General features: G+C 38.1%; 1 protein-coding gene across 1 annotated transcript; it reads right to left on the bottom strand.

The window, feature by feature from the left end:
• Positions 1-1,412: 1,412 nt before the first annotated feature.
• On the bottom strand, positions 1,413-16,881 carry igfn1.4 (immunoglobulin like and fibronectin type III domain containing 1, tandem duplicate 4). The gene is made up of 21 exons (XM_051707309.1): positions 16,755-16,881; positions 15,886-16,025; positions 15,627-15,726; positions 15,483-15,520; positions 15,310-15,347; positions 14,970-15,159; positions 14,700-14,813; positions 14,264-14,432; positions 13,855-14,127; positions 12,289-12,678; positions 12,041-12,165; positions 11,806-11,947; positions 8,418-8,711; positions 8,017-8,316; positions 7,759-7,938; positions 7,302-7,430; positions 7,111-7,190; positions 6,814-7,006; positions 3,078-3,371; positions 2,220-2,540; positions 1,413-1,417 (listed from the first exon to the last, which is right to left on the bottom strand). The coding sequence occupies exons 1-21, from the start codon at positions 16,840-16,842 to the stop codon at positions 1,413-1,415; spliced, it is 3,603 nt and encodes a 1,200-aa protein (XP_051563269.1). The 5' UTR covers positions 16,843-16,881.
• Positions 16,882-17,371: the final 490 nt, after the last annotated feature.

The following is a 17,371-nucleotide window of genomic DNA, read 5'->3' as shown; positions in this document are numbered from 1 at the left end:
TTAAAAGCAAAAAACAAAAACAAACTTATAAACCAAACAAAATGTGTACATTACATAAATAATTGAAAAAATATAAAATATGTCTTGGGTCAGGAAAGTTCTAATTTTTGCATGTAAGAATCGATATACAGTTTTTATTGTTAATTACTCATCGCATTTTGCTAAAACTGTGGAGGATGGAGTAAGGGGCTGTGGACACACTGTACATGCACGACATAACATGTCTGTTATGGATTACGAAGTACGTGATGCTGCTTTTATAAGAGCGTTGACAAGGCGGTACTGATTTCAGGTGAGCGTCATCTCACGCAAACATGAGTAGCAAGCTGCCCTTCTCAATAGTGCCTAGTGCTAAACTGTGACGAAGATAATGATATGGCTCAGAGTACAATGTAATCTGAAATCTGAAATAAAGGCAGGCATAAAGTAGCAGCTGAAAAGCATCTATATAATCAACATTTACAGAGAACATTTTCGTAAATAAACTATAGATCAATCTACCACATATCTACTATCAATCTAGTAGGTCTATCCTCAGACTGTTTTTTTTTTTTAAATCACTCCAAACGAAATTTAACACGTGACAATAATTATATTATTTATATACCATAATAGCTAAACATAAACAAATGCAAGGTATAGTGTAGGCTATTAAAAATAGCCTGTTGTCTTTTGTATTGCACACAATATTGCAGTTTATGCCTGTTCACTGAGACGTTGACCAACTTCTATTTTTAAAAAATACGGAATATCTTATATCTTAAATTGGTGTATTTTTGAGTTGGTGAAAGTAATATTCTGGGTCATGCAATAGCCTATGCACTTTCCACATAACTGTTAAACATAATACAACAATTGAGGATGCCTACCTACATACAGTACGAGTTGTGTATGGTAGGGACCATGCTGAAATTTGAAACTATTTGTGTTGCAATTTGAAACAATGCTTTCCATGTTCACACACTATCGCATCACGGTACTGCTGTGTGCTGCATGTCTTAGTGAAATGGAATGTTCTAAACTGTCATTTCAGAAAGAAGGATAATGTAGGGAAAGATGTGTACAAGCATAGTGTACACACTCCATGTCAACCATATACAGTAGAGTTAATTAGTTTATAACTAGACTTTATTTTAAATGAGATAAACACAGTCTAACAGAGTAACATTCTTGCAAGAAAAGTTTTGCTAACAAGTAGCCTAAGAAAAGCATGTCAGTGAATTGCCAGTTACTTATGATTCTGAGTAGTTTCTGAGCACACAATATAGGAGCCAGTTGCATGTGATTTCAATGCCAATACACCATACCCATGTTCATTTATATGCATGCACTGCCCTAGCTTCATTCATATTTTAATGAAATCAGTTGTGGCAGAAGCAGAGCGAAAATTGGAACATCCAGCAAGCTGAGGATTAATCTGAAATAAAGAGAAAAGAAAACAGAAAGTAAAATTAATGTATGTTGAGGGTCATGCTGTCCTTTAAAAAAGACTACTGTATGTTGAATAAGTGTTTGCTTTTCCTTTTTTTTCTTCTCAATTTTGCCTTAAGCCTTGGCCCCCTTGTAATCAACAAGCCAAATAGAAAAGTTTACAGGAGATAGTGGAAACAAAAGTCAATTAAAACCTTTTAATAGCCCTCTGAATTTTTGGGGGGGAATTTTATATATATATATATATATATATATATATATATATATATACACACACTCTGCAGTGCATTGGGAAATTTCTTCACATGCGCTTGCGTTTCTCGTCTCCCTTGTTCGTATGCATTTGAATGGAAGTGAATAGAGCGCAAAGGGAAGTGTGATCACCCCTTAATTATGGCATCTACACGCAGGGGCCAACTGCTGTAGCTATCAAGCCATCCCCTGATTAAATACACACTCCGGTGTGAATATGGACAGAGGACCGCTAATAGTTGACTGCTGAGTGCCTTTGAATTCACTGTTGAATTTGGCACAGAGGGCATTCTTATGCACTAGGCAGCATAGTGATTTGATAAATCAGTCACATAAAAATGATTGACAATCCTGAAATTATTGGTCCACAGGTTACTAGTTGACATGCCCTGGCAAAGGCTATAGATCAAACTGGCCATTTGTATTGTGCAACCACATTTAAAATAATTAACAACATGACTCATGCACAAATCAGCATGCAAATCTGGTCACTGTGGTAAACTCAAGACTTGAAATCATCACTGGAACTGTAATACCTTTCACTTTTAATTTGGTGGAACATTCTGCCCTGCCAAATGAGTTGACTGCCACCACTTTGTATTCACCACTATTTTCAGAACAAACTCTGAGGATGTACATGGAGCAGATGCCAAATGCATTTGTGATGTAGTAGTTATTGTTGGAGTTGATGCAAATCCCATTATGGTACCATGCAATATGTGGTGTGGGGCAGCCACGGACAGCGCAGGTCATGTAGCACTGATATCCATTGGGTGGAGCGTGTTGTTTCAGTGGAACCAGAATGGATGGTGGCCTTTCCAAAGTGATCACAGTTGGCACGCTTGAGGGTACCGAAACTAGTTGGTAGGAAGGAAAGAAAATACAAAAATGCATTGAGATGTTTATTTTGTTAACGGAATTTCAGTTAAAAAAAAAATATGTTTGAACCCATAATCCACACTTAAAAATGGTTGAATTTCTGAGCATTATATAACAAAATAGCATTTATTTTTAAAGAAGCATAGCAAAAGCGCACTTTTCAAGAAAAACATAAAAATAAAAAAAAAATGTGTTTGTTTGGTTTCAAAAACAAAACATAGATATACTGTTCAAAATGAGTACAAACATATTTGGACACTTTCTGTTTGTCAAATGTAGTGGAATATGTCAGTTATTGCAATGAACTACCCCTCTGCTAGGATACTTGTTTGAACCTGAGGGAACTGACTCCATATCCTCAATAACTTATTTCATTAAATCATATTGGGGCTAGTTGGTTAAAAGGAATAGCAAAATGACTAAGAAAAGTGAAGTTAGTGCTGAGAAAAGGTCTAGCATCTTTTGTTTGCAGATGCCACTTGGTTTGATATTTTGGTGGTGGCCCTGCTACCTACCTCTGTTGCTGTTGACACCCCATGTTGGTGAATCTGAAGGATCGGAAAGTCCCATATCATTTTTTGCATAGACTCTAAAATGATATTCTAGACCTGGTTTGATGCTGGTTGTGTAGGTATTACAGAGAAGGTGATCGGCTATTGTGCGCCAAATGCGTGTGTTAGAGTTGTGTTCTGCCACAATGTAATGCAGTCTGTCGTCCTTCTTCTGGTCTGGAGATGGAGCCCATGTGATAATGACTTTACCATAAATCACCTGCTCCAGCGCCACTTGGCCTGGAGGCTTGGGTTCATCTGTAGTCACATGTAGAAGAAATTAATGAACTTGTGGAAATGCAGTGAAAGGAACGTCTATGCAATGGTTATTTTCATAACATTTTCATATTATGCAAAACATAATCTATTAGGAGCTGCAATGCAAATAACTTTGTTTCTTCTATATAAGTTCATTTCTAGTTCATTGTATATAAGGTGAGGTCACACCGAGGCTTTAAGCATGTGAAATTTATTGAGGCCTTGGAAAGAATATGGGCCACGAGACATGATTTCATGCTCTAGGGCTTCTGTTTTTAATTTGTGCTTTTAATTAATGTATTTTGACAATTAGGCATGCACAGATACACAATTTGTGTGCCAATACCGATATCCGATTATTTAAAACTACATTTGCAGATACTGATAGTTTGGTGGTTCTAAATAATAACTTAATTCTCTATGTCTCGAGATGTCCTCCATGTTTCAGAGTAACTGGTCTCAGTTATAAACGAAACAAAAAGCTACATTAACATACTTAACTCACATTCTTGGCTTAACAGAATTCTGTATAGCCTCTTGTTAGGCTCACAAAATTGGTAAGATTTCTAAATTTTGTGAATGTCCTTAACTCACATTAACTGAAGCTTGTCCCTTTTTAGCTGAAGCAGCCTCAGCTTTAGCTTTATCAAACTCGCCAAATTCCTTGTAGGGATGCTCCGATCGATCGGCCACCAAACGGTATCAGCCAATATTCACTTCCTAAGACTTGATTGGTATACTCATAATATGGCCTATCGCGTAAACCGATCGCTCATGCTGCAAAAGATGCCTGGCTTCTTTAAGACTTCAGCAGCACTGTCACATCATAATGGGAGTGTGGTGAACGCTGGTTGAATGTTGCAAGACAACAGACTTGATTCAGCAAGAACGATACTGTGTTAGATGTATGGCGGACATGAAAAGCTTGTGCTCAGTATATTGGGTTTCACATGCGACACGGCAAAGGGAAACAGGTGTGTGCTGTACAATGTCTTTAGCAGTGGCCTCTCAGTCTCCACCGGGCAAAGGTATCATAAAAGTAACATGAGTTACAGGATGAGGTATAATTCAAACATCTTTATTAAATAACTCCAGAGCAATAATAACTCCTCTTTAGTCCACAAATATGCGCTTTTCCTTCACTCTCCTTTCATCTCTGGTCATGTCTAGAAGACAACCTACCAGTTACCTAAAGTCTTGCGAGAGCCACTTGCGACGTTCACATGCTGTTTATCTGGAGTCAAAACCTAGTAACTGCAGATGAGACTCTCACAAGTCTTGCGCTGTGGGGGTGTTACATTCTAGACACAGCCTTCATCTCCTGCCTCTCTCGTGTGTTCCCCTCATTAAAACTCCAGCAGGAACAAGTGAAAGAGGATTTAATATTACCAACAAAATGGGTTCAGACCGAGCTTAGAGCACAGCTGTCACTCAGGGCACAATCAAAAGTAACAGTCAGTATATGCTCTTCCACCAAGGCACTTGCAAGTTCCCGGACATTTCTGAGGGGAATGGCCATAGCCCTCACCCTCTGATCCAACAGGTCCCAGATGAGCTCAATGGAATTGAGATCCGGGTCTTCGCTGGCCATGGCAGAACACTGACATTCCTGTCTTAGAGGAAATCATGCACAGAACGAGTAGTATGGCTGGTGGCATTGTCATGCTGGAGGGTCATGTCAGGATGAGCCTGCAGGAAGGGTACCACATGAGGGAGGAGGATGTCTTCCCTGTAACGCACAGTGTTGAGATTGCCTGCAATGACAACAAGCTCAGTCTGATGATGCTGTGACACACCGCCCCAGACCATGACGGACCCTCCACCTCCAAATCGATCCCGCTCCTGAGTACAGGCCTCAGTGTAACGCTAATTTTTCGACGATAAACGTGAGTCCGACCATCACCCCTGGTGAGACAAAACCACGACTCGTCAGTGAAGAGCACTTTTTGCCAGGCCTGTCTGGTTCAGCGAAGGTGGGTTTGTGCCCATAGGCGACGTTGTTGCTGGTGATGTCTGGTAAGGACCTGCCTTACAACAGGTCTACAAGCCCTCAGTCCAGCCTCTCTCAGCCTATTGCGAACAGTCTGAGCACTGATGGAGGGATTGTGCGTTCCTGCTGTAACTCGGGCAGTTGTTGTTGCCATCCTGTATCTGTCCCACAGGTGTGATATTCGGATGTACCGATTCTGTGCAGGTGTTGTTACACGTGGTCTTCCATTGTGAGGACGATCAGCTGTCCTTCCTGTCTCCCTGTAGTGCTGTCTTAGGCGTCTCACAGTATGGACATTGCAATTTATGTCCCTGGCCACATCTGCAGTCCTCATGCCTCCATGCAGCATGCCTTATGCACGTTCACGCAGATGAGCAGAGAACCTGGGCATCTTTCTTTTGGTGTTTTTCAGAGTCAGTAGAAAGGTCTCTTTAGTGTCCTAAGTTTTTATAACTGTGACCTTAGTTGCCTACCATCTGTAAGCTGTTAATTTCTTAAGAACCGTTACACAGGTGCATGTTCATTCATTGTTTATGGTTCATTGAACAAGCATGGAAAAAATTGTTTAAACCCTTTACAATAAAGATCTGTAAAGTTATTTGGATTTTTACAAAATTATCTTAAAATACATTGTCCTGAAAAAGGGACGTTTCTTTTTTGCTGAGTTTATAATCAGTTATAACAGAGCTTCTGATAAAAGGGATCATTATCATCTGAACAGATGACAAGAATATCGGTGAATGGTATCGGCTGTAAAAATTCTGATCTAAGCATCCCTAATTGCTTGCTTTATTGACCCTTAAGGTGAGTTAATCAAATTAGTTGTGTTGAAAGTTTCAACTGTAGTTCGACCTAATGAAATTCTAACAGTACAATTCTTACAAACTGCAACTCTGCTGTCTTTGTCACCCAATTCAAAGAAATTCCACAAAAGAGTTATTTTCATTCACACACAGAACGAGTTGTAAGCTAATTGTCCAATGTGTTTTTCTGCCCCTATTTGACATGACATAATCAGTCCTGATCATAGGTTATTTTTAAACAATCGGTCGATGCCCATTAGTGCAGATAATTGCTTTTTTAATTGCTAACATCGGTGCATCTCTAATAACAAAAAATAATCAATTCAAAGGGTTAAAAATACTATATACTACACTTTCCTGCAACACTACAAACCATGCAGCTATGATGTTTGTATTCTTTGTATTGAGCAAAAGATGTCAATTTGAAATATTTAGATCCTCTATTGGGGATACGTTTTTTTTTTTTTTTTTTTTTTTTTTTTTGCTATACGAATTAATAGGTCAACATTCAACTTGAACTTCAGTATGCAGTGAAATATCAGACTTTTTCACATATGCTTGCATTCCTGCTCAAATGAATGGAAGTGAGTGAAGTCTAGTGTGACCGCACCTTTAAGAGCAAGGTAATTTAGATCAAGTGTGGTATTACCTGTTACTCTGACCTCTATGTCAAAGCTTGCCTGCCCACTTGAGTTTTTAGCAACAATGGTGTAAATACCAGAGTCAGAGTACTTTGACGTGGGTATGACAAGAGTGGATGTTCCATCGCTATTAATGATCTTTTTCCAGGGAGATACAGGTTCACCGTTCTGAAGCCACGTAATGTTAGGCAGTGGAGAGGCCTGTATGCCAAATAAAAAATGTACACAATCAAAATTCTGCAATGAAGAATATAATTGACTAGCTATATAATGTGTTAAAATAAAGTTTTGATATAAACACGAACCTCATAATTAATTTTTATTCTGATAGAATTTCCTGATCTCACCACCATAAAGTCTTCAGGATCTTTGAAATGAGGCTTCACTGGAAATTATGATACATCAAATCCAGAGAAAATAGAAAATATCAGAATTATAAAATGACAAAATCCTTTATGGAGTATTAGCTGATAATCTTGAATTTTTGTGGACTTACTTTTGGGGTTTATAGCACAGACCATTACAGAAGGTGCGCTGGGTTCTCCAGCTCCAGACATATTAATGGCTGATACTCTGAACTCATATTCCGATCCCTCAGACACATCTTTCACTGCATATTTTAGAGCTGTTGGAAGCAGAATTCTTCTATTATATTGGATTTGTTACCTTGATTTTTTAGTAAGGCACTTACTTACTGTTATTGATTTGTCCCAGCAATTGTTTTAAAATTCCAGACTCAGCAGTTTTACAACACAGAGTTGGAATTAAATGCCTTTCATAAAGTATATGAGAAACTGCTGCTCTCTGAACTTGGCATCAGTAAAAAGGATGTTTTTATTGCCTAAACAATCATAAATAACTCAATTATTTGGTTAGGGAAGTGCCAAGTTTTAGTTTTAAAATTTCTTCTTCTAGAATTGAACTCGAATACCATCCCCTCTAATTTGAAGTACCTTGAATCGGTTCATTGACTGAGTTCAGAGTCACCCATTGGTTGGTATCTTTCTTGCGTTTCTCCAGCAGGTAGCCCAAAATTGTAGCTCCGCCATCTTTCTCTGGTGGAATCCAATGTAGGTTGATACAGTTTTTGAAAGCACTGACAACCTTTGGAGGGGCCGGTGGGCCAGGGAAAACTGCCAGCACAGTTAATAAAAATACTGGATGAATCTGATACCCCTAAATGTGAAAAATTCAGGCATGCAGTCTCTTACTTATAGCACCAGCTATGATTTTCTCTGTCTCCAGTGGTTCACTGATGCCATCAGGGTTCTCTGCATAGATGCGATATATATACCTCTTGCCAAGGGACACACTTTTATCTCTGAAGGTTAGATGATCAGCTGAAACATCCCCAACCCTTTTCCATGTACTCTGCCCAACTTGTTGGCGCTCAATTATGTAGTTTGTTACTGTTGACCCACCATCATCCTTTGGAGGATTCCATTTCAATTCAAGGACTGAGGATGTGCTTTCATTCACTTCTACGGGGCTTTGTGGTGTACCTGGCTTGTCTATTTCGGGCACAAACTTGTGTTAAATGACATACAGAAGGCTATATTTGAATTTGACATCATCTCTCTAGTATCAAGTGAAATACAGATATTGTACTCACCTAGTACAAGAAGACTTGATATGGCTTCAGTAGAACCAAAAGGGTTTTTTAGCTGGATTTTGATCTCTCCAGTATCCATCCGCATACAGTCTTTCATTTGAAAGCGACTATGGTTTGATTCCTTCACTACTTTAACTGAACCACCATCAAGAAGCTCAGAGCCATTTTTAAACCATTTAACCTCCAGAGAGGCTTGTGGTGGGAATGACATCTTAAAAGATGCAGTCTGGCCTGCTTTCACTATCACGGGGTTTGAGAACTTTTGCAAAGCATCAGGATCAAATTCTGGAAGATCTGTAAAATACAGAAACCAAAATAATATTCTAAAGCTACATTCAATGTGGACTGTGAAATTTTTCAGGTGTTACAATACTTTCCCACCCCCCATTTTATGAAGCAAATGGCACATAAGTTACAATCATGGTTTACAAGTATCTTCTAGGGGTGTAACGGTTCTAAAAAAAAACAAACAGTGCGGTTCATCACCCGTGGTTCATCTCGAGTCTAACGATGCAACTGCAGCATACAGTTTGGTAAAGAAAACACAATGTCAAATAGACAGGAACTGTTACAACCTCCACTAATGCACCTGAATGGCTCTGCAGATGGATACACTCCCTCTGTGTCTCATGTGGACCAACTTTCTACAGAGAGTAACTGTCCAATTACCTGCTAAAATGATAAATCAGTTAATTGTTGGGCCTCATGTATTCAGATAGAAGACAAAGGCAGGCCTAATACAGTCGTAAAAACCTAACTCAAGCCCCCACCTTCCAAGTCGTAAATCTTACTGATAAAAATTGCACCAAAATCAAACAAAAGGAGTCCAAAACAGACTACAAATCCATGAAGCTTTGCTCACTAAAGGATCGAACTCTCAACTCCTATTGGATGAGGCACACAACAGAACGTCCCTTAAACATGACATCATCAGGAGTTGAAATACCTCTGAAATGCTTCCAGAATTTACTTCCAGCGACTTTGTTCACCAAATATAGACGTAGCTCTTTGCTGCTCTCAGGTGCAACCTCGTGGCACAAGGCAGTAACGTCCGACTTGAAACTGTGGCCATACAATCTCCATCTCGCTGGATGAGTTGAGATTACTCTGTGTTCAACCGAACACTCTAACAGATCCGAAGGAGACCGCCGAGCAATTCGCATCTTCATCCGTTTGCCTACAGAAGTGAAGAGATTAAAGATTTCTCTTCCATCTTCAATCAAGTCGACATTTCTGAGTTCTCCGCCAGCCTGCCGAGAATCAACAGCCGTGCCCGCCGACAGAGCGAGAAAATGGCCTCCCGTCATCACACGATCCTCAAGGAACCGGGTCAGAGTTAAAGGATGGAGGAAAACACATTCTACCTGTGTCCTCATGCGATTCAAGTAAGAGGTTTACGTCTGGGCAGAGATAGAATATTATAGTGTGCTATTCTTGTGTTTCAAGGTTTTTGCTTGTACAGTTTACGGACCGCCATGTCCGCTCATTATTAATACTCAGGGTATTAATTATCACGAATTTGTTTTGCTGTATTGTGGTCCAACCAAATTGGATTGTTGTGCAATTTCGCCATCGCGGGTGAGACAGCAACTGAGTTCATCCATTAAAGAGTCAAATAACGCGGGACTGTTTACGAGCCGTCCACCGCGTCTCTGAGTGATAAACTGACAGCTGTTTTCTCTCCCGCTATCGCGAAATCGGCTTTAGGGCTGTCACTTCTCTCTCTCTCTCTCTCTCTCTCATACTAACCACACACCCACACACACACACACACACACACACACCTTATGTGTTATAGGATTATTTTTATTTCCATATCTAATCATATCACTGTTTAGTTTGTTGTTGTAAGTCGGAAGTTTATTGACTGCATTGTATTATTTATTAATTGATTTTACTGCATAAATAAACTTTTGTTTATATTACAAAGAGAAGTGTTTTGGTTTGTTTTGCATACACCTGTGTCATGCTGATGGGATGTCAGTGTTCGGATTCAAACCTTCATTCATTGTTTTTTTTTCCCCGAAAATCGATATTCTTCGGATGTCGATTTTCCTAAGAAAACAATCTAATATTGAGACTGTTTTACTATTTGGTTATTAGTCCCTGATTTCAGGGTGGTGCCCCGTCAATGTTAATCCTTATTAATATTCTATTGATTTTTGATAATTGATAATTATCTTTGATGATTGAATTTGAATGATCAATAAGCTAGTATTAATTTGAATTGATGTTTCATCGATGTTAACAATTAACGATTATCTTTGATAATTGTTGATTTAAAGGATTTTAAAAAGCTAACATTGATTCTCATCAATGTTCTATTGATTTTAATAATTAATAACTATCTTTGATAATTATTAATTCTTGCTAATAACCAAACTTGCTCCTAAATGTAGCACACTACATTTACTGGAGCCCCATATGAGATTTTAATGAGCTAGATTCAATTGATTAATTTAAATATAAATTAATAAATACAGAAATAATTATGAATTATTTCTGATAGTAACACTGATCTAAACAACCAGTAAAGTCCTACATAATGATATCACAGTTCTGCACTTGTTGGTGTATAGTTGAAAATGGAAGATGGAGAAGATACACTGCTGAGAGAAGCCCCCTGTGGAACTCAAGTTTCCTGTTACTGTTCCTCATGTAGCTATTCACGAAGACATTACTCTGGTATAAAGAGCTCGCAGGTAAGCCCGAAACTGCACACACTCCCTTCCATTTTTAAACAAGCACTCAGTGCTAATTCGGACAGAAATAAAACAATAGCTAAAGCGCTTGGAATGTTCATTGCCAAAGATGTGTTGCCCTCCTCCATTGATGAAGATTTGAAATTGCACTTATGATTAAAACACTCAGCTACAATATAAGTTCCCTTTTCGTATCCATTTTAATAGTAGGGTTATTCCTTCTATAGTGATGTACAGCTTTTGAATGTTGAATATGTGTTGAGTTGAGTTTGAAATGCACTTTATGTTAATGCATGTAGAATATTAATGAGGTATGAAGTTAAAATGTTGATTTAGTACTTATAGAAAGCTTTTTTAAGGACCCTAATGAAAACTATAAGTATCCATATAGGAACCATGGTTTTACTATTAGGACTATTTTAGTAACCATGACTGTATGAGCCATGGTAAATTTTGTGGTTACTATAGTTTTACTAAAAAATACCATGATGAAACTATGGTTACTGTAGTAAAACTGTGTTGATTTTTCATTAGGGAGAAGTGTTTGTTACCAAACTGGTATTCTTTCTTTGGATTTGGCAGTAGAACCGAAACGTGATACAAACCGAACTGTGAGAAATTTGAACCATTACACCCATAGTATCTTCAAGATAGAACATTTTTGAAAGAAATTATCATTTCATTACCTCCAACTCTCACCGTGGCCTCTGTCTTGCAGCCATTCACCTCAAACTGATATACACCTGCATCTGAATCTTTGCAATTCTGCATTATGAGCTTATGTGTACAACCATCTTTAGTAACGATCACTCCATCTTTGGAAGTCAGCTGAGGAAAACAAATATTACATTAATGTTGTTCTGGTCTATATTTGCCAGTGAAATGTGAGTTCAAATTTATTGCTACCATTTGTGCACATACCTTCTCCCCATTTTTATACCACACTCCGTCAATTTTTTCAGTATTTAGTTTGCACACAAGCTCGACAGGCTTGCCACGTAGAGCGTTTTGGTCTGATAACCCACTTGCAAAGTGCACTTTATCATCTGTATTGAATACATTATTTTTGTTAACTATACATAGGTCAGTTGTCCGTTCTGGCACATTGTCAACTGCCTGTTTTTGGATTTCAAGAAACTGGTGTCCACATACAAAGTACACAAACGTACCTGTACCATCTCCAACAGTTCCACCAGATCCAAGGCCAGCTAATTGGCCTCCCAGTCCGTCTGCTCCTAAATCACTCTTCCCCATTCTATTCTTCCCACTTCTGTCTGTACCATTCTTCCCACTTCCATCTATATTATTCTTCCCACTTCCATCTGTACCGTCTCCTCCCAGTCCATACCTTCCTCTTGCATCTCCACCACTTCCACCTCCCAAGCCAGTTCCTCCACTATCATCTCCTCCATCACCTCTTCCACCAGTACCCTTGGCTCTCCTGGCTGCTTCATCCCTTTCTCTCTGCAGCCTGGCCTGCTCATCTGCTAGACATCTTGTAAGATCATCTGCTCCATCACTTGAACCACATCGACCCTTCCCCCTGGCTTTAGGATCCTCTGAAATGGTATAGAGCATCACAAAAAATAGAAGGCTAACCTTAGGCTAATTGATATACACTATATGGCCAAAAGTATGTGGGCACCCAAACATCATACCCATATGTGCTTATTGAGCATTCAATTTCAAAACTATTGGAATTTTTAAGGAGTTGGTCCAGGGAAATTCCAGCATTGCATACTTGAAATTGAGTGCACATGTGCGTGGAAAAGACCTGATAACTAAACAGACGTGATAGGATGTACTATGTTGCGCTATATCATATCAACAAGTCAAGATGGTGAGAATTCAAAATTTCTGTGATGTACAGATGGAAGAGGGTAAAAATACACAAACGTATGCTCACGCAATCAACTAGAACACATCAATTTAAAATGTCAACTACTTTTGCTGACGTCCGAGTATGACATAAGAGGAAATGTCTGTGGCAGGTGCGATGGAAAGTCAAGGAAACAAACACAGCAGCAAATGGAAATAAGGCAAATGTACCGGAACGAAAAAATAGCAAAGTCTTCCTAGAACACAATGTTCATTATTTACGCAAGCCACGTGGGGAAATTACGTTATATCTTAAATTAATTAATTAAATTGTATATTTAATTTAGTTGTGGAGAAAGTGGCTTATTGAGCGAGCCACATGTATACTGGGTAATGAGTAGGCTAAACTGCTTAAGACTGCACGGTTGATTGAACTAAGATTGAAATCACGATATGGTCTTGTGCCAAAACTACACTGCAAAAGGTTGCATTTTAAAATGTAGTCTGCATTCACCTTTTTAAGGCTTTCCTCTAGAAGGTGGAACTTGGCTGCAGGACTCGGTGAGGTCAGGCACTGAAGATGGGCGATGGGGCCTGGCCTGCAGTCTGCGTTCCAATTGATCTAAAAGTGTTTATTGGGGATCAGGTACAGGCCAGTCAAGCTCTTTGATACCAGACTCAGTAAATAATTTCTTTATAGACCTTGCTTTGTGTACAAGGGCAGTGTCATGCTGGAATAGAAAAGGGCCCTCCCCTAACTGTTGCCAAAATGTTGGAAGCACACAATTCTCTGAAATATCATTGTATGGTGTGGCATTAAGATTGGTCTAAGGGACCTGTTAATAAGCAGGGGGTGTCCACACACTTTTGCTACATGATGATTATAAGTCCACAAGAAGAACAAAGAAGTAACCTACCATCCACAGCAAGAGCGGCCTTGGAGGATTTAATCCCAGCAATAGCCGTGTACACACCCTTGTCCTCTGGTTTACAGTTCTTCACTACTAATCTGTGGGTGAGATTGTCTTCAGAGACTGTGATGTTGTACTTGTCTCCATGCTCAACAGAGATGTCATTGGCACACCAGGTGATTTCTGGTACAGGACCAGATAAAACACACTCAAACACTGCATCCTGTTCCTCAATGACTTTAGCATCCTTCAGCATGCCATCAAATTCCACATCAGGAACTGGGGGGGGGGGGTAATGATTATTGAAGCAGATGAAGAGAGGTACACTCTGAAGGTATGAAGTATTTTATTTGAAACAGAAAATAAAGAAATATGCCCATATACCCTATAGCAAAGGCTCTCTGGCCTCTCTTACTTGTAAAGCTTGTTGAGAAAACGTTAACATCCTCAACATCCACTTGGTATATTCCTCCATCATTTAGGCCAACATTGTTGATGCTAAACAAGTACTTATCACCAGTTTTTTTCATATTGTGTTTGTAGGAATCATCAGTGCCATCGCCATAATCAAGCATGTCGCCATTCTTGAAAGAGTGAAGAGTTTGAAACAGGATATTGTGATCTTTGTGGTAGAGCCAGCATTGGCTAGTACTTTGAATTTGGTAAAATAAGCTAGAATTCAGCAATTTTATGTACATTTTTAAATTATATACAGTATGTCTTCATTACATCGGTCATTGTCCACCCTGCTGTCTTGATCTCTCTCTCTCTCTCTCTCTCTCTCTCTCTCTCTCTCTCTCTCACGGTTGTTAAAAAATCCATATCAGTAAACCACTGGTAGTTGAACTTACCTTGTACAGATAAATGTTACTCTTTGGGTCCCTGAGCTTCATATTAAACTCAAATTCAGCTCTGCCACTCGTTTTCAGTTCAATCTGTTTCATGTTGTCAACTTTCTCGACCACCTATAAGACACAAAAGAAAGAGGTTTTATGACATTCATCTAGAGAAGAAAATACAAGACTTTGCTCAATGTCCATTAAAAGTTTTTAAAGCTTTTGAAAAATTCTCTGTAAAAGTTAGTAAAACACTAAGGCGACTACAGATGTTCTGACAGATACCTTGGCCTGTTCATCCTCCTTCTCCTTTTTCATTAGGTTAAGGTGTTTTAGCATCCAGCGAAAGTCAGTGACTCCAAATTCCCGACAAATGCGCTCATAATCTCTCTTTTTGGCACTTAGCATCAATTCCCAGAATTTTGGATCAATCTCCCCCTCTTTCTTGGGTTTTTCCTTTTTCTTCCTGACAATGCTAGACAAAAGGTAGACGAGTTTATATTGATAAGATGATATATGTTAAATTATATTTTTTGATGAGAGAAAAAGCAACTTTGATTTATAAGAAACAGTATAAACACTTGGGTACCTGCCAATAGTTAAGAAAACAAAGAAACACAATTACTTGGTTTTCTTAAGCATTTTCCTGAAGTCCTCAGGGACGTTTGTTTGGCCATCTCAAGAATCGAAAAGAACAACATTTAATTTCTTATTAAAAATACAATTTAAATAAACTACAATACAAATTACAGGCCTATCCCTCTTTTTACATGCATTCAACACTTCAGTCTTAAACATTATTGTGGACATACCGATTTGCTTTTTCTTGAATCCAACTGAAAGACAGAGTAAGGAATTACCACAGGAAGATTACATACTGTAGATGCATTCATTCAGGCAAATGCCTAGTTCTGCTTTGTCACATGAAAATGTGTTGCCTACCTGCAATGACACCCAATGTAGCTGTGCATACAGCTTTTCCAAATTCATTCGTAGCGAAACATTTGTACGTGTCTCCTTGGTCTGCTTTCACATTTGGTATCTGTTGTGGTTTGCAACATCACAAAGGGAACAAAAGTATTTTGACTTTTGAAGGATCCATCATAATGTTGTAAATTCAGATTTCATTTTCTTTTTTTAAATAAATAACTTTAATCATTTGTATATAACTTTAATAATAATTTTGTTTATGTTACAGTACCTCCAGAACATGTTCTCTAGTCCTTGGATCATATTTTGGCTTATATTTTTCTGGATCAGAAGTATCACCCTTGTTGCGTGCCCAGGTTACAGTTGGAACTGGATCTCCGGTCACCACTGCTTTGAAAATTGCCACTTTGCCTGCGGTAGAAAAAATAAAATAAATAATAATAAAAAAATGCATTGTGCATAAAAAAGAGCATCTTTGCATGGGGGAAAGACTGCTTATCTAACAAACCTTTAACCAAATATACAATAGGGTTTAAATATCTTCTGAAAAGTCCACTTGTGAAAATATAATGTTTTTTTTTTTTTTTTTTTTTTTCATTTCAAAAAATATTTTCAGCATAACAATTGAAAAAAGTTAAATTGTGGAAAGTTGAATTATAAAATTAACAAAAATGACAGAATTTCTTAGCTTTTGGTAATGACAGCATGCACGTGAGCTGGCATGAGTTCCACAAGTGCAAAACTTGATTATCCATGTTATTCCAGCATGATTTGAGAATGTTCTAAAGAGCATCTTGTGTGCTTCAATGGAAAGCTGACCTTTTGTAAAAAGGATTTAACATGGTCAATGTCACAAATTTGCATATTTGGTAAGAAATAGTGGGGAATTTTAAGTATTTTTTATTCAATATACTTATCGTTTCTGTTTTAGTTTTCCAAAAATATTTCTAGGTTTAAATTTTATTTTGTATCCCATATTTTAAACGTGGAACCCACTGTATATGTATCAATAACAGAGCATAGCAGCCCTCAACTCAATCTTGTATGAAATAGATTTAGATGTTTTATATATATTTTATATACATTTTTCTGTTTCTAATTTAGCAACACTGAATGCTATTAAACAAGTATTATTGTTACCTTCTTGAACTGTCAAGGCAATTGGTTTCCTGGTGAAATCAGGTGTGGTTTTTCCACGTGGCAGTTCCTTGACATACTGGATGATCATAACACCAGGCACTCTGGATCTCTTCTTGATCTCCACTTGAAAGATAGGCCAGTGTGCATTAGTCATTTTACAGGATGTGCATTATCATCAAACAATGAATGTCTTGTGTTTGAAAATAAACAACCCACATGCACATGTCATTCAAAATAAAACTGGCATGCCAGATTTCTCGCTTTTGGAAACGAGATGTATTCATGTGGCCACATGAGGGCAATGTTCCCTTGAAAATGTGGATCAAAACACGATACACCCTTTAACGTTATAAACAGACTAATATATGAGAGAATGCCATGCTTTTTATTGTATTTTTAAATGGAATAATTGGCATTTCCTGTAATTAAAGGGGGTTTTACATTGTGTTGACCTATTCTTGAATTTTTACATAAATCTTATCATAGTACATTAAAATAAAGCTAACAACAGTTTTAACATACAGTATAATAAATGTATTATGCTTGATAGTGCTTAGCTGGTGGAACTCTAAGAATGGATTGTTGTATGCATTTAAAATGTAATGAATCTAGCTCTA

This window comes from Myxocyprinus asiaticus, chromosome 9, assembly GCF_019703515.2.
Source record: "Myxocyprinus asiaticus isolate MX2 ecotype Aquarium Trade chromosome 9, UBuf_Myxa_2, whole genome shotgun sequence".
Lineage (NCBI taxonomy): Eukaryota > Metazoa > Chordata > Actinopteri > Cypriniformes > Catostomidae > Myxocyprinus > Myxocyprinus asiaticus.
This window is presented reverse-complemented; position numbering and strand designations above follow the sequence as displayed.

Bases quoted from the DNA above. Each gene is read 5' to 3' on its own strand.
- igfn1.4 (XM_051707309.1), bottom strand. From the start codon at position 16,842: ATGATCATCCAGTATGTCAAGGAACTGCCACGTGGAAAAACCACACCT. The intron at 14,433-14,699 runs GTAAGTTCAACT...CACTCTTTCAAG, and splicing joins GTAACATTTATCTGTACAAG to AATGGCGACATGCTTGATTA. The intron at 2,541-3,077 runs GTAGGTAGCAGG...CCTACCAACTAG, and splicing joins GGGTGTCAACAGCAACAGAG to TTTCGGTACCCTCAAGCGTG.